At 36.3% G+C, this 17,454-nt stretch overlaps 2 protein-coding genes across 2 annotated transcripts in view; one reads left to right on the top strand and one right to left on the bottom strand.

The window, feature by feature from the left end:
• Positions 1-1,565, top strand: part of LOC144439282 (lysosome membrane protein 2-like) — an 8,217-nt gene extending 6,652 nt beyond the window's left edge. The window contains exons 10-12 of the mRNA XM_078128559.1: positions 132-183; positions 882-1,049; positions 1,467-1,565. Of these exons, the coding sequence (XP_077984685.1) occupies positions 132-183; positions 882-1,049; positions 1,467-1,565 (319 nt within the window). The remainder of the gene's footprint in view (positions 1-131; positions 184-881; positions 1,050-1,466) is intronic.
• A 588-nt stretch (positions 1,566-2,153) lies between these two features.
• On the bottom strand, positions 2,154-16,675 carry LOC144438581 (progressive ankylosis protein homolog). Its single transcript, XM_078127666.1, has 13 exons — positions 16,347-16,675; positions 14,005-14,175; positions 13,049-13,262; positions 11,277-11,395; positions 10,414-10,497; positions 9,237-9,407; positions 8,882-9,016; positions 7,698-7,790; positions 7,492-7,581; positions 6,465-6,594; positions 5,012-5,135; positions 3,972-4,071; positions 2,154-3,316 (listed from the first exon to the last, which is right to left on the bottom strand). The coding sequence occupies exons 2-13, from the start codon at positions 14,089-14,091 to the stop codon at positions 3,200-3,202; spliced, it is 1,464 nt and encodes a 487-aa protein (XP_077983792.1). The 5' UTR covers positions 14,092-14,175; positions 16,347-16,675; the 3' UTR covers positions 2,154-3,199.
• Between the last annotated feature and the right edge of the window lie 779 nt (positions 16,676-17,454).

Here is a 17,454-nt window from a genome sequence, read left to right as displayed (position 1 = left end):
ACACCAATCCCTCTATGTTCAGATTTGATCACCACTGACACAATGATATGCCGATTACATTTGTAATACGTCAAAGTTGATACATATGCTTGGTTTTGAAATTATACATAATTTTTTGACCTTTTCTCCAGCCAAACAGCAAAATTGCAGGAGATGTTCTTCCCTGTACTCTGGCTAAATGAGGTAAGGTTCTTATATCAAACCAGTGTCTCCTAATGACCCATCATTTCTAAGGTATCCAATATATATATATACAGTTTTGACTGACAAGCAGATAAATTTGTACGCGTTACATGTCATGTGTAAGCACACTGTAAAATTGACCACATTTTGTATTTTGTATAGTTTGTATGTGAGACACTACTATACTAACATTTTCTGTAATGGTCTGAGGTTGTATTCCAAGTTTCTCAATGTCATACTTTATCTAGAAAAAGAAAGAACCACTTTTCAAACGTCTCTCAATGAAATATCAATATCAATACTACATAGGACTAACTGGTACAAGTACAACACAGTACAAGGATATTAGACGTAGGCGGTAGATGTAGGTACATACAAAACAGTCGCTTGCTGCTAGCGACGTTCTCGAGAGTGTGTGAGAGTCTAACTAACCTCATATCAAATCATTTCAATTGTATTATCTGAGCAGGATTTCGATTTCGAATTTAAACCCCAAATAAAAACAACAAATAAAAGACAACAATGACAACAGACAATGTGGCAATGATTGAATTTCAGACAGTACACAGAAATAAATCACCTGACGAGTTAACGTACGCGTGCTGGTGAGATTATAAACTAACTTTTTATTTAAATTTAACAATTACAAAATCCTGTCAATAATATCATGCTATTTTATTTACACGTGTGTTCAACAGAGTACAGAGTTAGATGATGATACTATAAGTGAATACAAGTCAAGTGTACAGATGCCTGTTGAAATAACCAAAGTTGTTCCCTGGGTTGTCGGAGCAATTGGAATACTTTTAATCGTGATTTCAGTCATATTAATTATACGACACTACAGGAAGAGGAATTCCGAACAGGTGAGAAATACGATTGAATTGACAAGAATGACTGGTAAGGCAGGCCAAATTGAGAAATTGAACAAATCCGGACCAGCGTATCGAATCTCGAGCTCATCAATCCCATGAAATGAGGGCTAATCGTTACTCGAATGATACTCCATTCAAGACGATTGTATTATGATCTACTATAGTGACACTGTCCGGGAACACGGTAATCGTGTTTCATTACTAGAGCGTGCCAGATATACACCGCAATAATGTTTATCTAAACCTTAGGCAAACACAGACAGAGACAGACAGACACATACAAACATAGACAGACAGACAGACAAATAGTCAGACTCACACATACACATACACAGGCACATACACAGACACACACACACACACACTGTAAGGAATTCATGTATACATTGATTCTGTTTTCTGGATCAGATATCGTACAATTCATCTCCCGGGGGTGAAAGTACTCCGGATGAAACTACACATCTGGTTGACAACAGTAAAGAGAATGACAATGTGTACACTGCATAGCTGTTATATTGATGTGAGATCCAGCATCTATCATACCACGCACAGTATGACACAACTGGTAGATCTGTTTATATTCATGTATTGTACATCTTGGACAGGTAATCTCTGCCAAGGTCGACGTTAACGTAGTCTCCACCTCGGAAATAAAGATGACGATATGTAATTAAAGAAAGGGAAGTCGTGTGTGAATAATACCAGTACGAAGACTTTACTATACAAGTTTAGACTGAGACAATACATAAACAAAGTATATATCATCCTGTAAATGCACAAATACCAGCCTTCAAATTAATATGTTTTTCACTGACAAGTCAGTTGAGTTTATCATTTCTTTTAAAAAGTCGAATCAACTTCAGAGTTGCCGATATTATGAAGTTATTTTAATAGAACATGAAAACAAAATATGAAGAATGCCTCATCAGGAAAATGATTTGGATTACTGCCGCCATACTTGCCAATTTATAACATTCAAGATGCTCGAGCTCTGCCGATTTTGTTTTCAAGAAATCACCGAGAGTGTCATACAATTTACATCTTTGAAACACATAAAGCTGAACTACAGTGATACATACAGAAAATCTGGGACCTAAAAATACTTTATTGTAAATAAAATTACACAATTTCAATAAATTTCCATAAAAAATACATCAAATAAAAGCATACAAATCAGAGATTAAAACAGCATTTACTTCACAATATTATTTTCCGTTAGCTAATGTTAAAAGAGAGATACATGTAAATAAAAAAAAAATCGTTCAATTTGACTCTATTGAAGTGTCTGGGGTTTCCCTGAGCACTTTTGTTTCCCCTTGAATCCATTAGGGGTGGCGCCCTCACTGGTCTTCTTGGGAGACAAGAACTGCAACAATATGAACTATCCAATATGAATTAGAGTCATTACTCAGTGGTGTAAATGTTTGCAAGGTCAACAGCAAGAACTCGGCCAGGAAGTTGGATATTCTTCATACGGAAACATTTTGAATTCTGAATATTTCAGGTTATTTTGAGTTGATTTTAGGTCAAAGGTTATGATCAAAAGGCATCTTTTTTTTGTACAATGTCTTTAAATTCAAGACAAACTAACCAAGATGTGATCAAAGTGTGTTGTTAATAATTCAGAGCATGGTAGTTGTTATAAAATTGCTGTAGGCAAATCCATAGTGACTAAAATACATGTAACTGTCTGTATTTTGCCTAATTTGATATCTGTTGAGTCTCTTTATCATGACATGGTTTATTAAAAACTTACTTGTGGAATTTCAGAGCTGTGTGAAAACATAAACAAGCTGTTACGAACCCCCCCCCCCCTCCTGTAAGTACCCTGTAATAAATGTTCACCTCAGTAAATTATGAAATGTCCTCAGATTGACTAATGGATGAATGTACTGATATGTATGGAACCCGTTTTTATTGCATGTTTGGACGGTGTACCTACTATTAAGTCAAAATACACTGTAAATGGAAACCCCATACAATATTACCTATGTAACCTGCATCATCTGTAAATTACTCATATACCTATAAAGCATATTTTGTAAATTACTGATATGTGTACAGTATTACTAACATACTCTCTGTGACTCTAAATACTTCACTGAAGTTGTAATTGCATAGGACTATGGAATTATCCTTTGTTACACATTACTTTCAAATTCAAAGAACGGTTCAAGTTCTTCACGCTTCTCTTTTTCTTCTTTTTTCTCCTCCTCCTCATCATCTGGAGTTGGAGAATCATCTTTCTTCTTTTTTCCCTGTAAATCAAACATATAAATCAGTGCATATTACAAGACAAATCCTGTGCACAGTGGGCCTACATGTGAGTTGAATTAATTACCAATGTGCTATTTTATAATCCAAATTCACATTTAAAGGTGAAAGCCACACCAGGAAATAGATATATTTTCATATGCTTTAGATTCTGAGAGAGTCATTTCAAAATTTTACATTACATAAATTTTGCACGATTGCCACCAAACACCAAATGGAAAATCTATTTCACCTTGATCGTGCTCATACTTATCAACCATTGTGCCTCTTTGGACTTTGCAGACGTACATATTCATTAGATGTACATTGAATATTCATGACTCCTAAGTGCTTATTGCCTTTAGATAAATAGTCATAAATATTCAGTGTGCATCTAATAAATATGTGTGTCTGCTAAGTCCCATGAGGCACTGGTTGGCCAGTGTGAGAACAACAGAGGTATTTCACTTTGGTGTTTCTTAGCTATAGCACACAATTTACTTGGTGTGAAATCATGAAATGACTTTCCAGAATCCAAAGCTATGAAAATACATCTATTTATGGAGTGGCATTCCTCTGTAAGTTCTTAACAGTAACCGATAATACAAATGTACTAAAAAGTAGAAATAATGGCTGGATTTTCCTTTAAAAGTAGCTTACCCTTTTATAGTTATTATAGACTGAGGCAATACTGACTGTGATTGCCTCTCCACAGAATGAAGCCAGCAGAGCACCAACACCATGAGAAGCACCATGGACGCTGTAAATAAGGAAACATTGCAGGGCTCATTAAAGGGGTACTCTCATGATTTTAATTTCTTAGGCAATATTTTCTGTTAATTAAGTTATTTAACTTTACTGAAGAATATTTGAAATATCAATATAATCAATATGAGCAAGGATTAAGGTCCATGACAGCGTGCTCAGTTATCATGTCACTTTATGATGTGATCATAATAAACAGCGCCCTCTATCATCAATTGTAAAAGACTTGACAGTTTGCAGTCAAAACAATCTGGCTGTCATTCAGCCAATTTTTGTCAGCTTGCAAACATACTGACATGGATATGGACTCTATGATATCTTAACTTTGATGCCTGTTTTCAACAAAATGAACCTGTACATGACAAACATCTACGCAGACAAAACCAAATAAGAACTCCCCTCGGAGTAATAAATTACTACATATTATATTATAGCATTACCAATTCCAGTGAATTTTGTGAAGTCATCGCTGTACATTATTACTGATAATGTACTCCGTTATTGGGCATCGCGGCCCCGGAACGAGCATAACAATGCAAGCTTATGTCCGTAATAACAATAACGTGTGTCGCTATGATTAGTATTCAGCTTCTGGGCCGAACATGGCAGACGATGTTCAGCGCTGTGTATATTATACGTTGTTTTGCGTTTCTCGGTCTACAAATTCACTGGAATTGGCAAAACTATAAAATAATAACAATAACGTACGCCCTCTGCATCCATAATGGACTCAAGCAAACTTTGCACTCCATAATGGGCTCGGCTGTCGCCTCTCCCATTATGTCGTTCAAAGTTTGCTTTCGTCCATTATGGGTTGGGAGGGCGTACATTATTGTTTAACTATATTTTTCTGAGGTTCACATGCAAGGTTCCAGGCTCAAATCAAGATTTGTGAAATTTCTTTTTTTGTACAGAATTTCGTTGAACATACTTACCCACAGAGTGGCAACACTATAAGTGTTACAATCAATGTAATCAGTCGAACTACAGCACTGGGAGCCACGATCCAGGTTTTTTTGTACACTAGCAGCCAGGATGTTAAATGTGCTCTTAATGCCACTGGATTGAATGAATGAAACAAAGCAAAAATGTTACCAGTAGATGTTAATTTATGGCATATACCGGTAACTAAGTTTCACTGTAACACACTCTGGATGACTTTCATATCTGTGAAATGTTGTAGATGCTTCCTTGGGACTGGCAAAGAGGCCGACATACGCACATAATAAGAAATGCACCCAGTGTCACTGGTGTACTATGTGTATTCCGAGAATGAATTAATAAGAAATACACCCAGTGTATATGTGGTGTACTTTGTGTATTCAGAGAATGGTTTTATAAGAAATACAACCAGTGTATATGTGGTGTACTTTGTGTATTCCGAGAATGAATTAATAAGAAATGCACCCGGTGTATATGTGGTGCACTTTGTATATTCTGAGTATGAATTAATAAGAAATGCACCCGGTGTATATGTGGTGCACTTTGTGTATTCTGAGCATGGATTTACAACAAATACACCCAGTGTATATGTGGTGCACTTTGTGTATTCTGAGTATGGATTTACAACAAATACACCCAGTGTATATGTGGTGCACTTTGTGTATTCTGAGTATGGATTTACAACAAATACACCCAGTGTATATGTGGTGCACTTTGTGTATTCTGAGTATGGATTTACAACAAATACACCCAGTGTATATGTGGTGCACTTTGTGTATTCTGAGTATGGATTTACAACAAATACACCCAGTGTATATGTGGTGCACTTTGTGTATTCTGAGTATGGATTTACAACAAATACACCCAGTGTATATGTGGTGCACTTTGTGTATTCTGAGTATGGATTTACAACAAATACACCCAGTGTATATGTGGTGCACTTTGTGTATTCTGAGTATGGATTTACAACAAATACACCCAGTGTATATGTGGTGTACTTTGTGTATTCTGAGTATGGATTTACAAGAAATGCACCCAGTGTATATGTGGTGTACTTTGTGTATTCTGAGTATGGATTTACAACAAATACACCCAGTGTATATGTGGTGTACTTTGTGTATTCTGAGTATGGATTTACAACAAATACACCCAGTGTATATGTGGTGTACTTTGTGTATTCTGAGTATGGATTTACAAGAAATGCACCCGGTGTATATGTGGTGTACTTTGTGTATTCTGAGTATGGATCAATAAGAAATGCACCCGGTGTATATGTGGTCTACTTTGTGTATTCAGAGAATGGTTTTATAAGAAATACAACCAGTGTATATGTGGTGTACTTTGTATATTCTGAGTATGGATTTCAGGTATAATTTCTAGTATAATGGGCAAAAAAAAAAAAGACTGTGAAAAATTGCAACTTCTAGTGTAACTTTAACAAATTACCTGGAATGGCAAAGAATGTAAACAGCTTTAATGGCACAAGACACAACTCAGCTAACCATTCTTCAACTTTAATTACAGTTGTTAGAAATCCAGTTATTATCCCGGGAATCCAGAACACTATAAACATAAACTGTACAAGAGAATTAATTAAATGAGACATTTGTCAGAAGATAAAAAATAAACACATCAGGTTTTTTGTGTGAAAACAAACCGCTCAAAAGGAAATATGTATATATTATTTACAATCCATACATCTATATACTATTGATGTTAATCATCTATAATTCAAATACTGGGACTGTACATACAACATTTGGGTTACCCACTTGCAGTCATTTCTCAAGGAAGTGTTTCACCCTGTAAATGCTAAAAACTGTGGTCACATGGCTATATATATAACATATATATAATGTTAGTTCTTATATACATGCAGTGCTTTCCCACACTGTGCTCAAAGCACTCTCCATTTATTACCCCTTGCATGGACCTATAGTGGCACAATGGCCCTATACTTCCTCAACTCCCTGGGAAGCACACAATAATTGCAGCCCCCTGTCAGTGCATAGGATTAAACCATTCACATTCACATTGCAACCTCTATCCTGCCAGGTCCCCAATTATACAGGTGGGTTGACTGAGGCACAATCATTGTTCGAACTTTGCTCAAAGGACATTAGTCATTCAGAAACACACGACAGTGCAAGGCTTGAACCTGCATTCTGTAGATTCCAAACCTGCCATTTTAACCATTCAACCATTATTACATACCCAATATATAGTGTACTATTACATACATGTATTTGAAATGAGAAGAATCTGAAACTCTTAGTACTGTGGTAATACCTTTAACAATCAGATTCCTCTCATTTGCAATATCCAATACAGACAAGTAAACTTGGGTTGCATTGTTTTTCTGTACCGTACGCTGTAACAATAACTGCAGAGTTTTCAATTTATATGTACATTTATATGTATACTGTCTTTACCTCCAAAACATTACAATATTTTTTTATCAAATTTTACTCACAATCATTGAAACTGCTAAGCAACAAAAATTGAAAATTCTTATTTTCCTCGGTGTAATTCTATTCCTTGGACCATTACGCTGCAATGCCTCCTATTGCAAAGAAAAAGAAAAAAAATCCAATGTATTATAAAAAAAAATATTCTCTCGACCACAGTATTCCTGTCAAAAAGTACTAGAATAAGTAAACTCTGCCAAGTATCACTCACCTTACTAAATGTCGGTGCAATAGCTTTTAATTCATTTAACCAACCCCAGGGAACTCTGCCAACTGGATATGTTACAGTGAGTACTGCTAGAGCCTGTAAAAGAAACACAATATCACTTACGGTTTGTCACAATCTTATCAACTAAGTAGTTGCTAACCACTGCTCACATTATCCTATTTTGTAACTTGTAATTCAATGATTAGTTATGTAAAATTAAAAAATTAATTCACTATGTTTAATCACAGTATGTAACAACTAAATGTATTTATCATATACCTATGCCCAGATCAATCAATCTTGATGATGTTTAACATGAAATATCACTTCTGATATCATATGGGACATTAAACATCATGATATTCATGTTAAAAGCCATCAGAAAATGATCTTTCTGATTGGACCTCGATATCAGTATGCGGTTATAGTAGTATTGCGCCGGATCGGAGCGCAGCAATGACTTCAGTTTAGATAAAATGTAGGGAAAAAAGGGTGCGAGCGACTGTCGACAGTCTATCCATACCCAAATGATACTACATGTATGTACAACTCTATATAAATTACACAAATACAAAACCATACTGTACAGTTATGTACATTTTTGCAATGGTATTGCTGAGACAACTGTAGGCCACCCATGTACATGTACGCTGCACATACCACACTAACATACTACAGAATTTATGCTCAATCATCTAGTTTTATTAACATATTAAAGCATTTTCTGAAATTTTTAGAGAATCTACACATCTACTGAACTTGTATTTCAAAATAATTATTAAAAGTTACATGGAAATCTGATGAAAGTTGACAATCATTAAAAAATTTCACCAAAGTAGATTGACATAGTCAGCAGACTATATGCATATGAATGTCACCTGACAATATAAAGGCATGTGATGCACGAAGCCCATAGCAGGCTGTGCTCTTTTTATTTTCATGTATTTCTTTGAATATATTTCTGGGCATATGATAAATCGGTTATTACCCGATATTACCTCTTTGTTCATCGTCTCACCATTTGTGCCATTTCCACAATGTGGCACTCGTTTTACTCGTCTCATAGCGACATGGCGAATGCACAGGTGATATCGGGTAATAACCTCATAGTACGAACCTATAAATACTGACTCCATAATAGCAAAATACTTGAGGAGGTACAATGAAATAATTGTTAATGAACTTACAATCACTGCTTCATCAGTTCCTTCCAAATCTCTTGCAACAAATAGGTTAACAATAGGTCTACTGATTCGTTGAACAGCTTGTACTAATGCTAATGGCCACCAAAACCATAATACTTTTTTAATGGTTAATGCCTCCTGAAATAGGAAATCATAATAAGTGACATAACATTATGGAAAAATGGTGAATAATGGTAGATATACACTGATCTGTTTGTGGTTCCTGTAGGTAACTTATGGTAAGTTGTTCTGTCTCATGTGTTTGTGCAATATATATTTCTGTTAGAGCGTGTGTGTGTGTGTGTGTGTGTGTGTGTGCATGCGCACATGTGTGAGAGGGAAAATTAACGTAACCTACCTGTGTATTTGTTGCTGATACTTGTTTATATTTCCTATGAACAAACTTGAAATATCCAGCTAGGACAATCACCAGTCGTGCTATGCACCCTATATATAATGCTATAATGGGTATAAGAATTGGTGTCGTATACTGCAACGGTGACTGCAGCAGTATAACAACAACACCTATCTGTGAGAAAGAAAGACAATAATAACAAAAGTGTCACTGACGAAAAATGTAAGATGTAACTTCTCTCATAGTATAAAACATTTACATTGGATGATGGATGTTCATAAATTTGATTTTAATATATGAATTTCTGGGTAACAGCATTAATTAAAAGATTAATAAGAAGTACAGGATAGTGTTGACAAAACTCAACTCTGCAAGTTTCTTTGTCTCGCTGCCAGACTTCACGACTTGCATCAGAGACAAAGAAGAAATTTCCTCCTTGCCTGTGCTTGCGTCTTCCTAATGGTAAGCTAAACAAAGTGTACTCCCAGTGGCAAAGCTGCAAGAGGCGAGATCATTTAGCGGCTTCATGAGTCATCACTGACCTTTTGCGGCTTCACTACTCGGGCATAGTTTGTGTGTCTTATATTGGTAGTGAGACTACAGGTTTCGAAACACTAACTACATGTAGCTTTTACTCTGTTCATAGAGTACAGTCAAGTAAGATAAGCATATTTATAGATAAGTACATTATATAACATTTTTATAGTTTTTGGAATGAAAATATATTACCCCGGTATGAAGTCAATTATTACATATAGTACCAGTGATTACTTGCATGCATCTACCGATATGCACACAATTGGTTTGCACTGTAGCACTATACTGGAAAAATATTATTGCATACCTGAATGCAAATCAGTGTGTGAATGATCCATGATATACATGAAAGCATGCGAGTTATATTTTGCCATATTTGTTGTTTCTGATAAATAAACATATTAATAACAGATAACCTAATAATAAGAGAACCTAATGACCTAATGATGAGTGAACACCAGAGTGAGTAAGCAGGGTATCTGCACTGGTGCTTTCAGTGTTTTCTGTTGCAATGTTGCAAAATACGGCTGCAAAGATTATCACATGCAGTCATAGAAATACAGTACTCCACACTACTAAGTACTCATGCATCACTGGGTTCTGTTTCATAGCCCTATTTAAATGTGTGCATATTTGTATTTACCTGAGTAAAGATATCAACAAGAGAAGCACATCCTACAATAACACTGTGCCTATGTTGCAATAATATGCCTGCATATACCCATGACTATAATGAGAGAAAAAAAAAACATATGATAAAGATGAAGACAACCATTGATGTGAATGATTCAATTGATAGTAAGATAAGTCACTTTTTTTTTACAGCAAGACTAATTAATTGAATTACAGAAAAAATAAACATGTATATCAACTCAGCTTACACACTTTCACAATCTCTTATTAATAAAATCGTGTTCAAAAAGAGGAAATATTCCAAAGTTTTTGTGAGCACTGTATAAAATCTCAAGAGATGCAATACTGCTGATGTGTACAGCAAGTTTTGGTGACTACAATATAACATGGTATACTTGAAAGGTAAAAATAGCAATGTAGCTTTACTTCTCATATTATCACATATGCATTAATGATGAACTTAGGATGATGCAGACACAGAAAGTCAGTAATTGCACTCAAAATATTACTGCAAACCTGTATGCAATTGAGTGTGTAATCGTTTGACAAACACACAAAATAACATGAACACACAGTCATAATTTACAAAATTTACTATTTCAGATAACTATATATATAATAACAACAACAACAGAACCCCATGATCCAAGCGTGACAGTGTAGGTACCTCAAAGCATTTGCCCTCATGCTTTATGGTGTATTCTGCTGTACTTCCTTTCACTACATTTGTAAAAGTACAGTTGCAGCAAACCACAGACAAGTAAGAAACTTACTTATCTGTGAGTATGAGAGAACACAGCAACCACTCAAGCAAATATCCCGGGTACACCACACTGGTAGCCAAGCATCATGGGATTCTGTCTTAACACTTACTATGCCATCAAGTAATGGATATAAGCCAAGATAAAATATACAAAGTCTTGTATTCCGACCAATATCAGGCTGCAAGCTGTACACCTTATCCACAATATAGTAGCCCAGTTTTGTAAAGCCTGCATCGGCAGATGAAATGAAAGGAAAGCAATGGTTGTGAACTCTTGCCGAAGAGTTCCTCAAATACCATGAAATACATATGTATGTATTATTAACATTTAATTGAACTGCTATGTTGCTGCTTGTTGCCACAAAGGCATATTCACATACGGTGTACTACAAGCAATTTGTACTGCTATGTTGCTGCTTGTTGTCACAAAGGCATATTCACATACTACCAGTACATGCAATTTGTAATGCTCATTGTTGCTGCTTTTTGCCACAAATGTATATTCACATACTACATGCAATTTGAACTGCTATGTTGCTGCTTGTTGCCACAAAGGCATATTCACATACGGTGTACTACAAGCAATTTGTACTGCTATGTTGCTGCTTTTTGCCACAAAGGCATATTCACATACCGCATGTAATTTGAACTGCTACATGTATGTTGCTGCTTGTTGCCACAAAAAGGCATATTCACATACGGTGTACTACATGCAATTTGTACTGCTATGCTACTGCTTGTTGCCACAAATGTGTATTCACATACTACACGCAATATGTACTGCTACGTTGCTGCTTGTCGCTACAAATGTATATTCACATACTGCATACAATTTGTACTGCTTTCTTACTGCTCGCTGTCACAAATGTATTTTCACATACTGTATAAAATTTGCATCACTACATTGCTGTCTGTTGTCAATAAATAGATATTTCAATATGTGCATGCATTTCAATGTCATGTTCATAGTTCAGTTGGTCACTTATTTCATACACCACATATTGACAGATAACGTGAAGCACTTTATAATGTTTATTCTGATTGGTTAGAAAACAAAGGAAATGTGCACATCTGTTGGCTGTAGTGTTAATGTGTGATAAAGAATAGGTATGTTTAGCCAATCAGTGGCAACCTTGTAATAGCTTCACATCGTCCCCAGATTAATAGCTGAAATGGTAAATGTACATAATTATGGAAGTTTCATGGCTAATAAAAGGGTTACATAAGACAGTCATTTTATTAAGGTTGCATGAGCTCCGAGTTGACCAGCTGTTATCTATAAGACAATGTGATAACAAGAAATCAGCTCCTTCGTAATTAAGACAGAGTTGTGTCCAAGTACAATATACAAGAATGAATCATCATTATTACGTTAATAGGAATGAAAGTATTCCAACATTCAAAGGTTTTACACACAAGTATGTAGTTTCTTTGCTTGTTTGAGTGTTAACTAGAGAGTTTCAGTGAAAACTGTCTGGGGTGTTCTGGGAAACATAAAAATTTGTTTTCAAAGAAAAATCACAGGGGGATCACTTGTCTAGAGAGAGCCTAATACTCATTTTAGTATTTAGGATGATTTACCACACACTTTTCAGTTTTAATTTTTTATCAAACAAATTCCAAAACTGCAGTCACTACCGCAGAGGGCTGAAAGTTCATGCTAATATTGGATTTATTTTGCCATTTATTTTATGTTTATATTTGTAATAAATTACCATACACAAATTCCGGTAATATCTCTGCAAGTTGCTAGAAAGATTCAACATGTTTTTTGTTAGTGGAGTACCATAAAGCAAAAATATGCACCATAAAAGCCACATACAGACACTGAGAGTGTCCTGTAAGTTAAAAATCCAAAACAAACAGTGCATTGTTAACTTACCAATAAGAACAGCCAATAGAAGTACAGAAAGCGCTACTACCGCAACACAAGTCACTGCTTTCAAGGAATCCGAAATACTGTGAACCTGTACGAGACCCACATGTTTTATTTCCATCAGGGGTCCAGTAGCAAATTTGATCAGGTTATATCCGACACCAAAACTGGCTAAAACACGAGAGGAATTCTGTGCTGAAGTCAAACCACGGTTTAATGCCTGTGAATCAAGGAGAACATTATCTTGTCTCAGCTGGTAGGTGTGTAGTCTGTAAGGTATGCTGTGACAGGGCACCCTCACACATCGGTCAACCTGAGTGACACAGTCTGACAGTCTAGGCATGAATTGAAATATGGAGATAGGTATTAACCAAATAAGCCTTCTATTTCTAGCAAGTCTGTAAAATTAAACCTACAGTTTTACAGATTGGCTAGAAATAGAAGTTCATTTGGTTTATACCTATCTCTATATTTCACTTCACACTTATTAGACTGTAAGATACGCCGTGTTGCTCGAGTTGACTGATGAGAGATGTTTTATGCTGAAGGAAATAGGCACTTTGGACTCATGAATATTCAGTGTTCAACCATGAATACATTATTTCTACTGACTCCCATCACGCAAAGGCCCATGGCAAGGATAGCCTATAAAGGCACAAGATGAACATGATCACTCTCTGAAATCACAAGTAATTGTAGGTGATGTAAAATCATGAAATGACTCTCCAGAACCCATAGTTTATGAAAATGCCTTTATTTCTCGGAGTTCCGTTTCCCTTTACCAAATGCACAGATCATACAAATGTTTAACTTCAAGAACTAGTTTGTTATCAGGAGGCTACAAGGTCATTTTAACCAGTGAACATAAACGAGTTTATGATTTTGCGACATTGCAACATTGACAGCATGCTAAAAAAGATTAGATTCTAAAATACACTATAAATTCTCATCAGTAGACGTACCTGCTCAGCAGAATCTTGCACAATAATAGTCAAAGCTAGAGGGACGAGAAATTTGACCAAGGGCCAGTAACTCCAACTACACTTCATCTTGTAAAATGTACCAAAAAGTCACGCTAAGAAAACAAGATGGATAACTTTGAAATGAAAGCACTTGGAAATGGCAACCAGAAGCTGTAAAGACATAAATGAACAGTCAAATAAATGCACTGGTATTACTAAAATGAAGTTATCATTGGCTGGGATATAACTAGTCTGTAAGGTACGCCGTGACGGGGCGCCCTCAAACATCGGCCAACCCCTAACATGAGAGGAGGCCGGTGAGGGCGAAACATCACGACGTATCTTACAGTGTAGGATATAACTTCGTAGAGGTGGTTCAGCTTGAATTGGTTGGCAGTCATTAATGTTTATATGCGTGCATTCCTTGGAGAGTCATGTTTTTACCTCCAATAAGGGGAGGTACTGTTTTGCTCTGTGTGTCTGTGTGTATGTCTGTGAACACAATATCTCAAAAAACTACTGCTCCAATTCTTATGAAAAATTACCACTTTGATCTGTAAACCAGTATTGTATATTTTTGCTTTAGTTTTGTTTATGGTTTTATAACCTTTTGCACATGGGCCAGATCGAGGCCTTGAAATGCATTACATGTATTGAAAGAGAAGTAAAGTCATTTACTGACAACTTTACATATTTTGCATGGAGAAAACCAATGCCCACTTCAAAAGTGTTGGCATCAGTGTTTGCTCACAAGTTTGAGAGCAGTTAAATTTCTGACAGAGAACGGAGTCATCTGACTGACTCCATACTCAAGTCAGAGCCTCCTCAGCCTCAGACTAAACAATCATGTATCCAAAATTTTGCATCTATAATTGATTCATATAAACTTTAACTCCAAAATTTTGAGACTAACGGTATAATCACAGCCTACATGTGAATGTTATGTTGTCACATGACAAAACGGAACTCCATGCATCCTATATAAGTAACCTAGCCATGCCGACCCCATTTTTGTTATCATCCTGTCATCTAAAACACACAAACCATAGTACATGTAGATTAGAGTGTACTAAACTTGGAAAAGTTTAAAGTATTTTCAAACCCATGAAAATGTTGATGCTAAACTCGTTCAAGATTATTTGCATAAGTTTTGTTCACAACTTTATAGATTTTGTTATGCTATTACATTAGTCCAAGGAGGTTCTGATTTGAGTTTAGAATTTGATATTTTACAAAAATGTAGATTGGTCACATGACTCCGTTTTCTTTCAGAGATCCAAATACTCCAAAACGTGCAAATCAGTCAGTGCTTTCAAATAAATAATGAGATATTGGGTCATACTACTCATAATTCACTGATAAGCCAGCACTAACCCATGATGTATATATGATAAGATCATGTATGTGACTGTCTAATAGAAACATCTTGTTCAAATTATACTTGGCTATGAGGACACACCATCTAATTATTATTCACAACCCAGAAGTCAAGTTTTTGAGATAACAATTGTCTTTACCTCAGACCACTAACTAGTTGTGGTCTGAGTCTTTACTGAGCTGTGCAGTCAAAAATGTATTGACGAACATTTGACAGGTTGCTACTGGAGTTTGGAAATCAATTAACATGATTTAGTGACAACTTGATGCATTTATTCAGAGAGAAAATCACTGCCAACCTCAAAAATGGCAACATTGTTATTTCATCTCACATTTGTGAACACGGTATAGAGTGAGTTCACATTATTACTACTCCTGACCACAGGTACTCGAATTAATCTGTATGATTTAAAAAAAAATATGTATGGGGTCTTATTTACCATACATATTTTTTTTTAAAAATCATACAGATTGATTCGAGTACCTGTGCTCCTGACCGTGGGTTATACTTCAAGTTCCATGTCCTGACTAAGTCCTAAGGTTTGATTTTTTACAGCTTCCTCGGACTGTACTATTGAAGCGGTCCTACTAAATACTGCCCGGGAGATATAAGAAGTGCCCGGGAGCAATCGATATTTAAGTACTATTGAAGTACTATTACGTAAGCGGATATATTCTGATTTCACCGTTTGCTGTACTCAAGCATGGAAGTATAACTTGGGTTATACTTCCATGACTCAAGTAAGCGTTGCCTTGTATTAAACCACGGACTATTTTCATCGTCTGAGACTAGACGGACTATGCAGATGGCCTGCGTCAAGTACACGGGTCAAAATGAATGGGATCGGTGAGCTGGGTAAAAATGGGGGACGAGGCATGGGGTGCAAACGGGCGGGCAGGGCCGAGGCATCAGACAGCCGCCCCTAACTCGTATTCATAGCACAGCATAGCATAGCATTACTTACCAATAAACATAACCGTATGTAATCAATATGTGAGGAAAACTGTCATCATCTGATGATCATCAGTGTGCTTGGATTGAAGAAGTTGGAACACACGTACGTCTACAGCAACATCATGGCGGTGGAAAGGAAATCTACTTGTTATGTTACCTCGTACACGCCAAAATAGAAAGCTTTTTATCGGGACACGCTGCAAGCTACAAAGTGTACACAACAAATAAAGTGTAGCAACACATATTCCTTTTCGATTGGTATGTATTGTACATGTTGTATCACCTAGTACTGTACTACTGCAGCCGACGTGTGGAAGGAAGTGGTACCATAATCCTTGATCAGCTGGCGATAACCATGCATATGACGCAATGCCACATACAGGTATGCATTGTGGGTAGAAGTCAGGAGTTGCACATGTCGATTGACCTCATTGACCGTGACGGTGCGGCCTACATCATGATCGAAGGAACACAGCACAGTCTAGTATTGCTTAGATTGCTGTTTTCCTAAGGAAAAATCACACGAATCCATGCTACTACATACTGTATGTATCAATCAGGTACGGGAAATTTATTCAAGTCAATTTTTTTTCATATTTAGACTGTAGACAAGGAAACAACGATCCATAAAGAAATACTACGCGCCCCCGGCCTGTGGCCTACATCCTGGCGATACAACTTACCACACAAAAAAAACAATGCCCATGAAATGGCTGCATATTTATGTCGATGGTATAGCAACACTTTTGTACAAAAAGCCAGAAATCGTTCGAACTTCACGATAAGCTTATTACAGGTGCATGAATTAAGGGAACGGGCAGAATTTATGGCAGGGGTCACGAAAAAAAATTGGGGTGCGTGAAAATTCTGAGCTGAAAGGGGGTCACGTAATATTTTGCTCATGATTTGAACTAAATTTAAATGCCAGGAGCAGTCGTTTACCAAGTACATTTGCAAAATTTCTTGTGGCTCTGCTGCAATACGTTCTTCAACCTACATTGAATCACGGATGTATTAGGAGATACATCCATGATAAAAATATCATGAGGTGGGTGACTGCCAGAGCAGAGAATGTGTTTGTGTGTTCCTTAATCTCTTGAAGGATATTGAAGACAATA

This window comes from Glandiceps talaboti, chromosome 8, assembly GCF_964340395.1.
Source record: "Glandiceps talaboti chromosome 8, keGlaTala1.1, whole genome shotgun sequence".
NCBI lineage: Eukaryota > Metazoa > Hemichordata > Enteropneusta > Spengelidae > Glandiceps > Glandiceps talaboti.
The sequence above is the reverse complement of the archived record's forward strand: the minus strand, read 5'-3'. Positions and strand labels throughout refer to the sequence as shown.

Excerpts from the sequence above, each read along its gene's own strand:
- LOC144438581 (XM_078127666.1), bottom strand. The coding sequence starts at position 14,091 with ATGAAGTGTAGTTGGAGTTACTGGCCCTTGGTCAAATTTCTCGTCCCT. Across the intron at positions 11,396-13,048 it reads TCTATTGGCTGTTCTTATTG|GCTTTACAAAACTGGGCTAC; the intron begins GTAAGTTAACAA and ends CTGCCGATGCAG. Across the intron at positions 5,136-6,464 it reads TACATTCTTTGCCATTCCAG|TGGCATTAAGAGCACATTTA; the intron begins GTAATTTGTTAA and ends CATTCAATCCAG.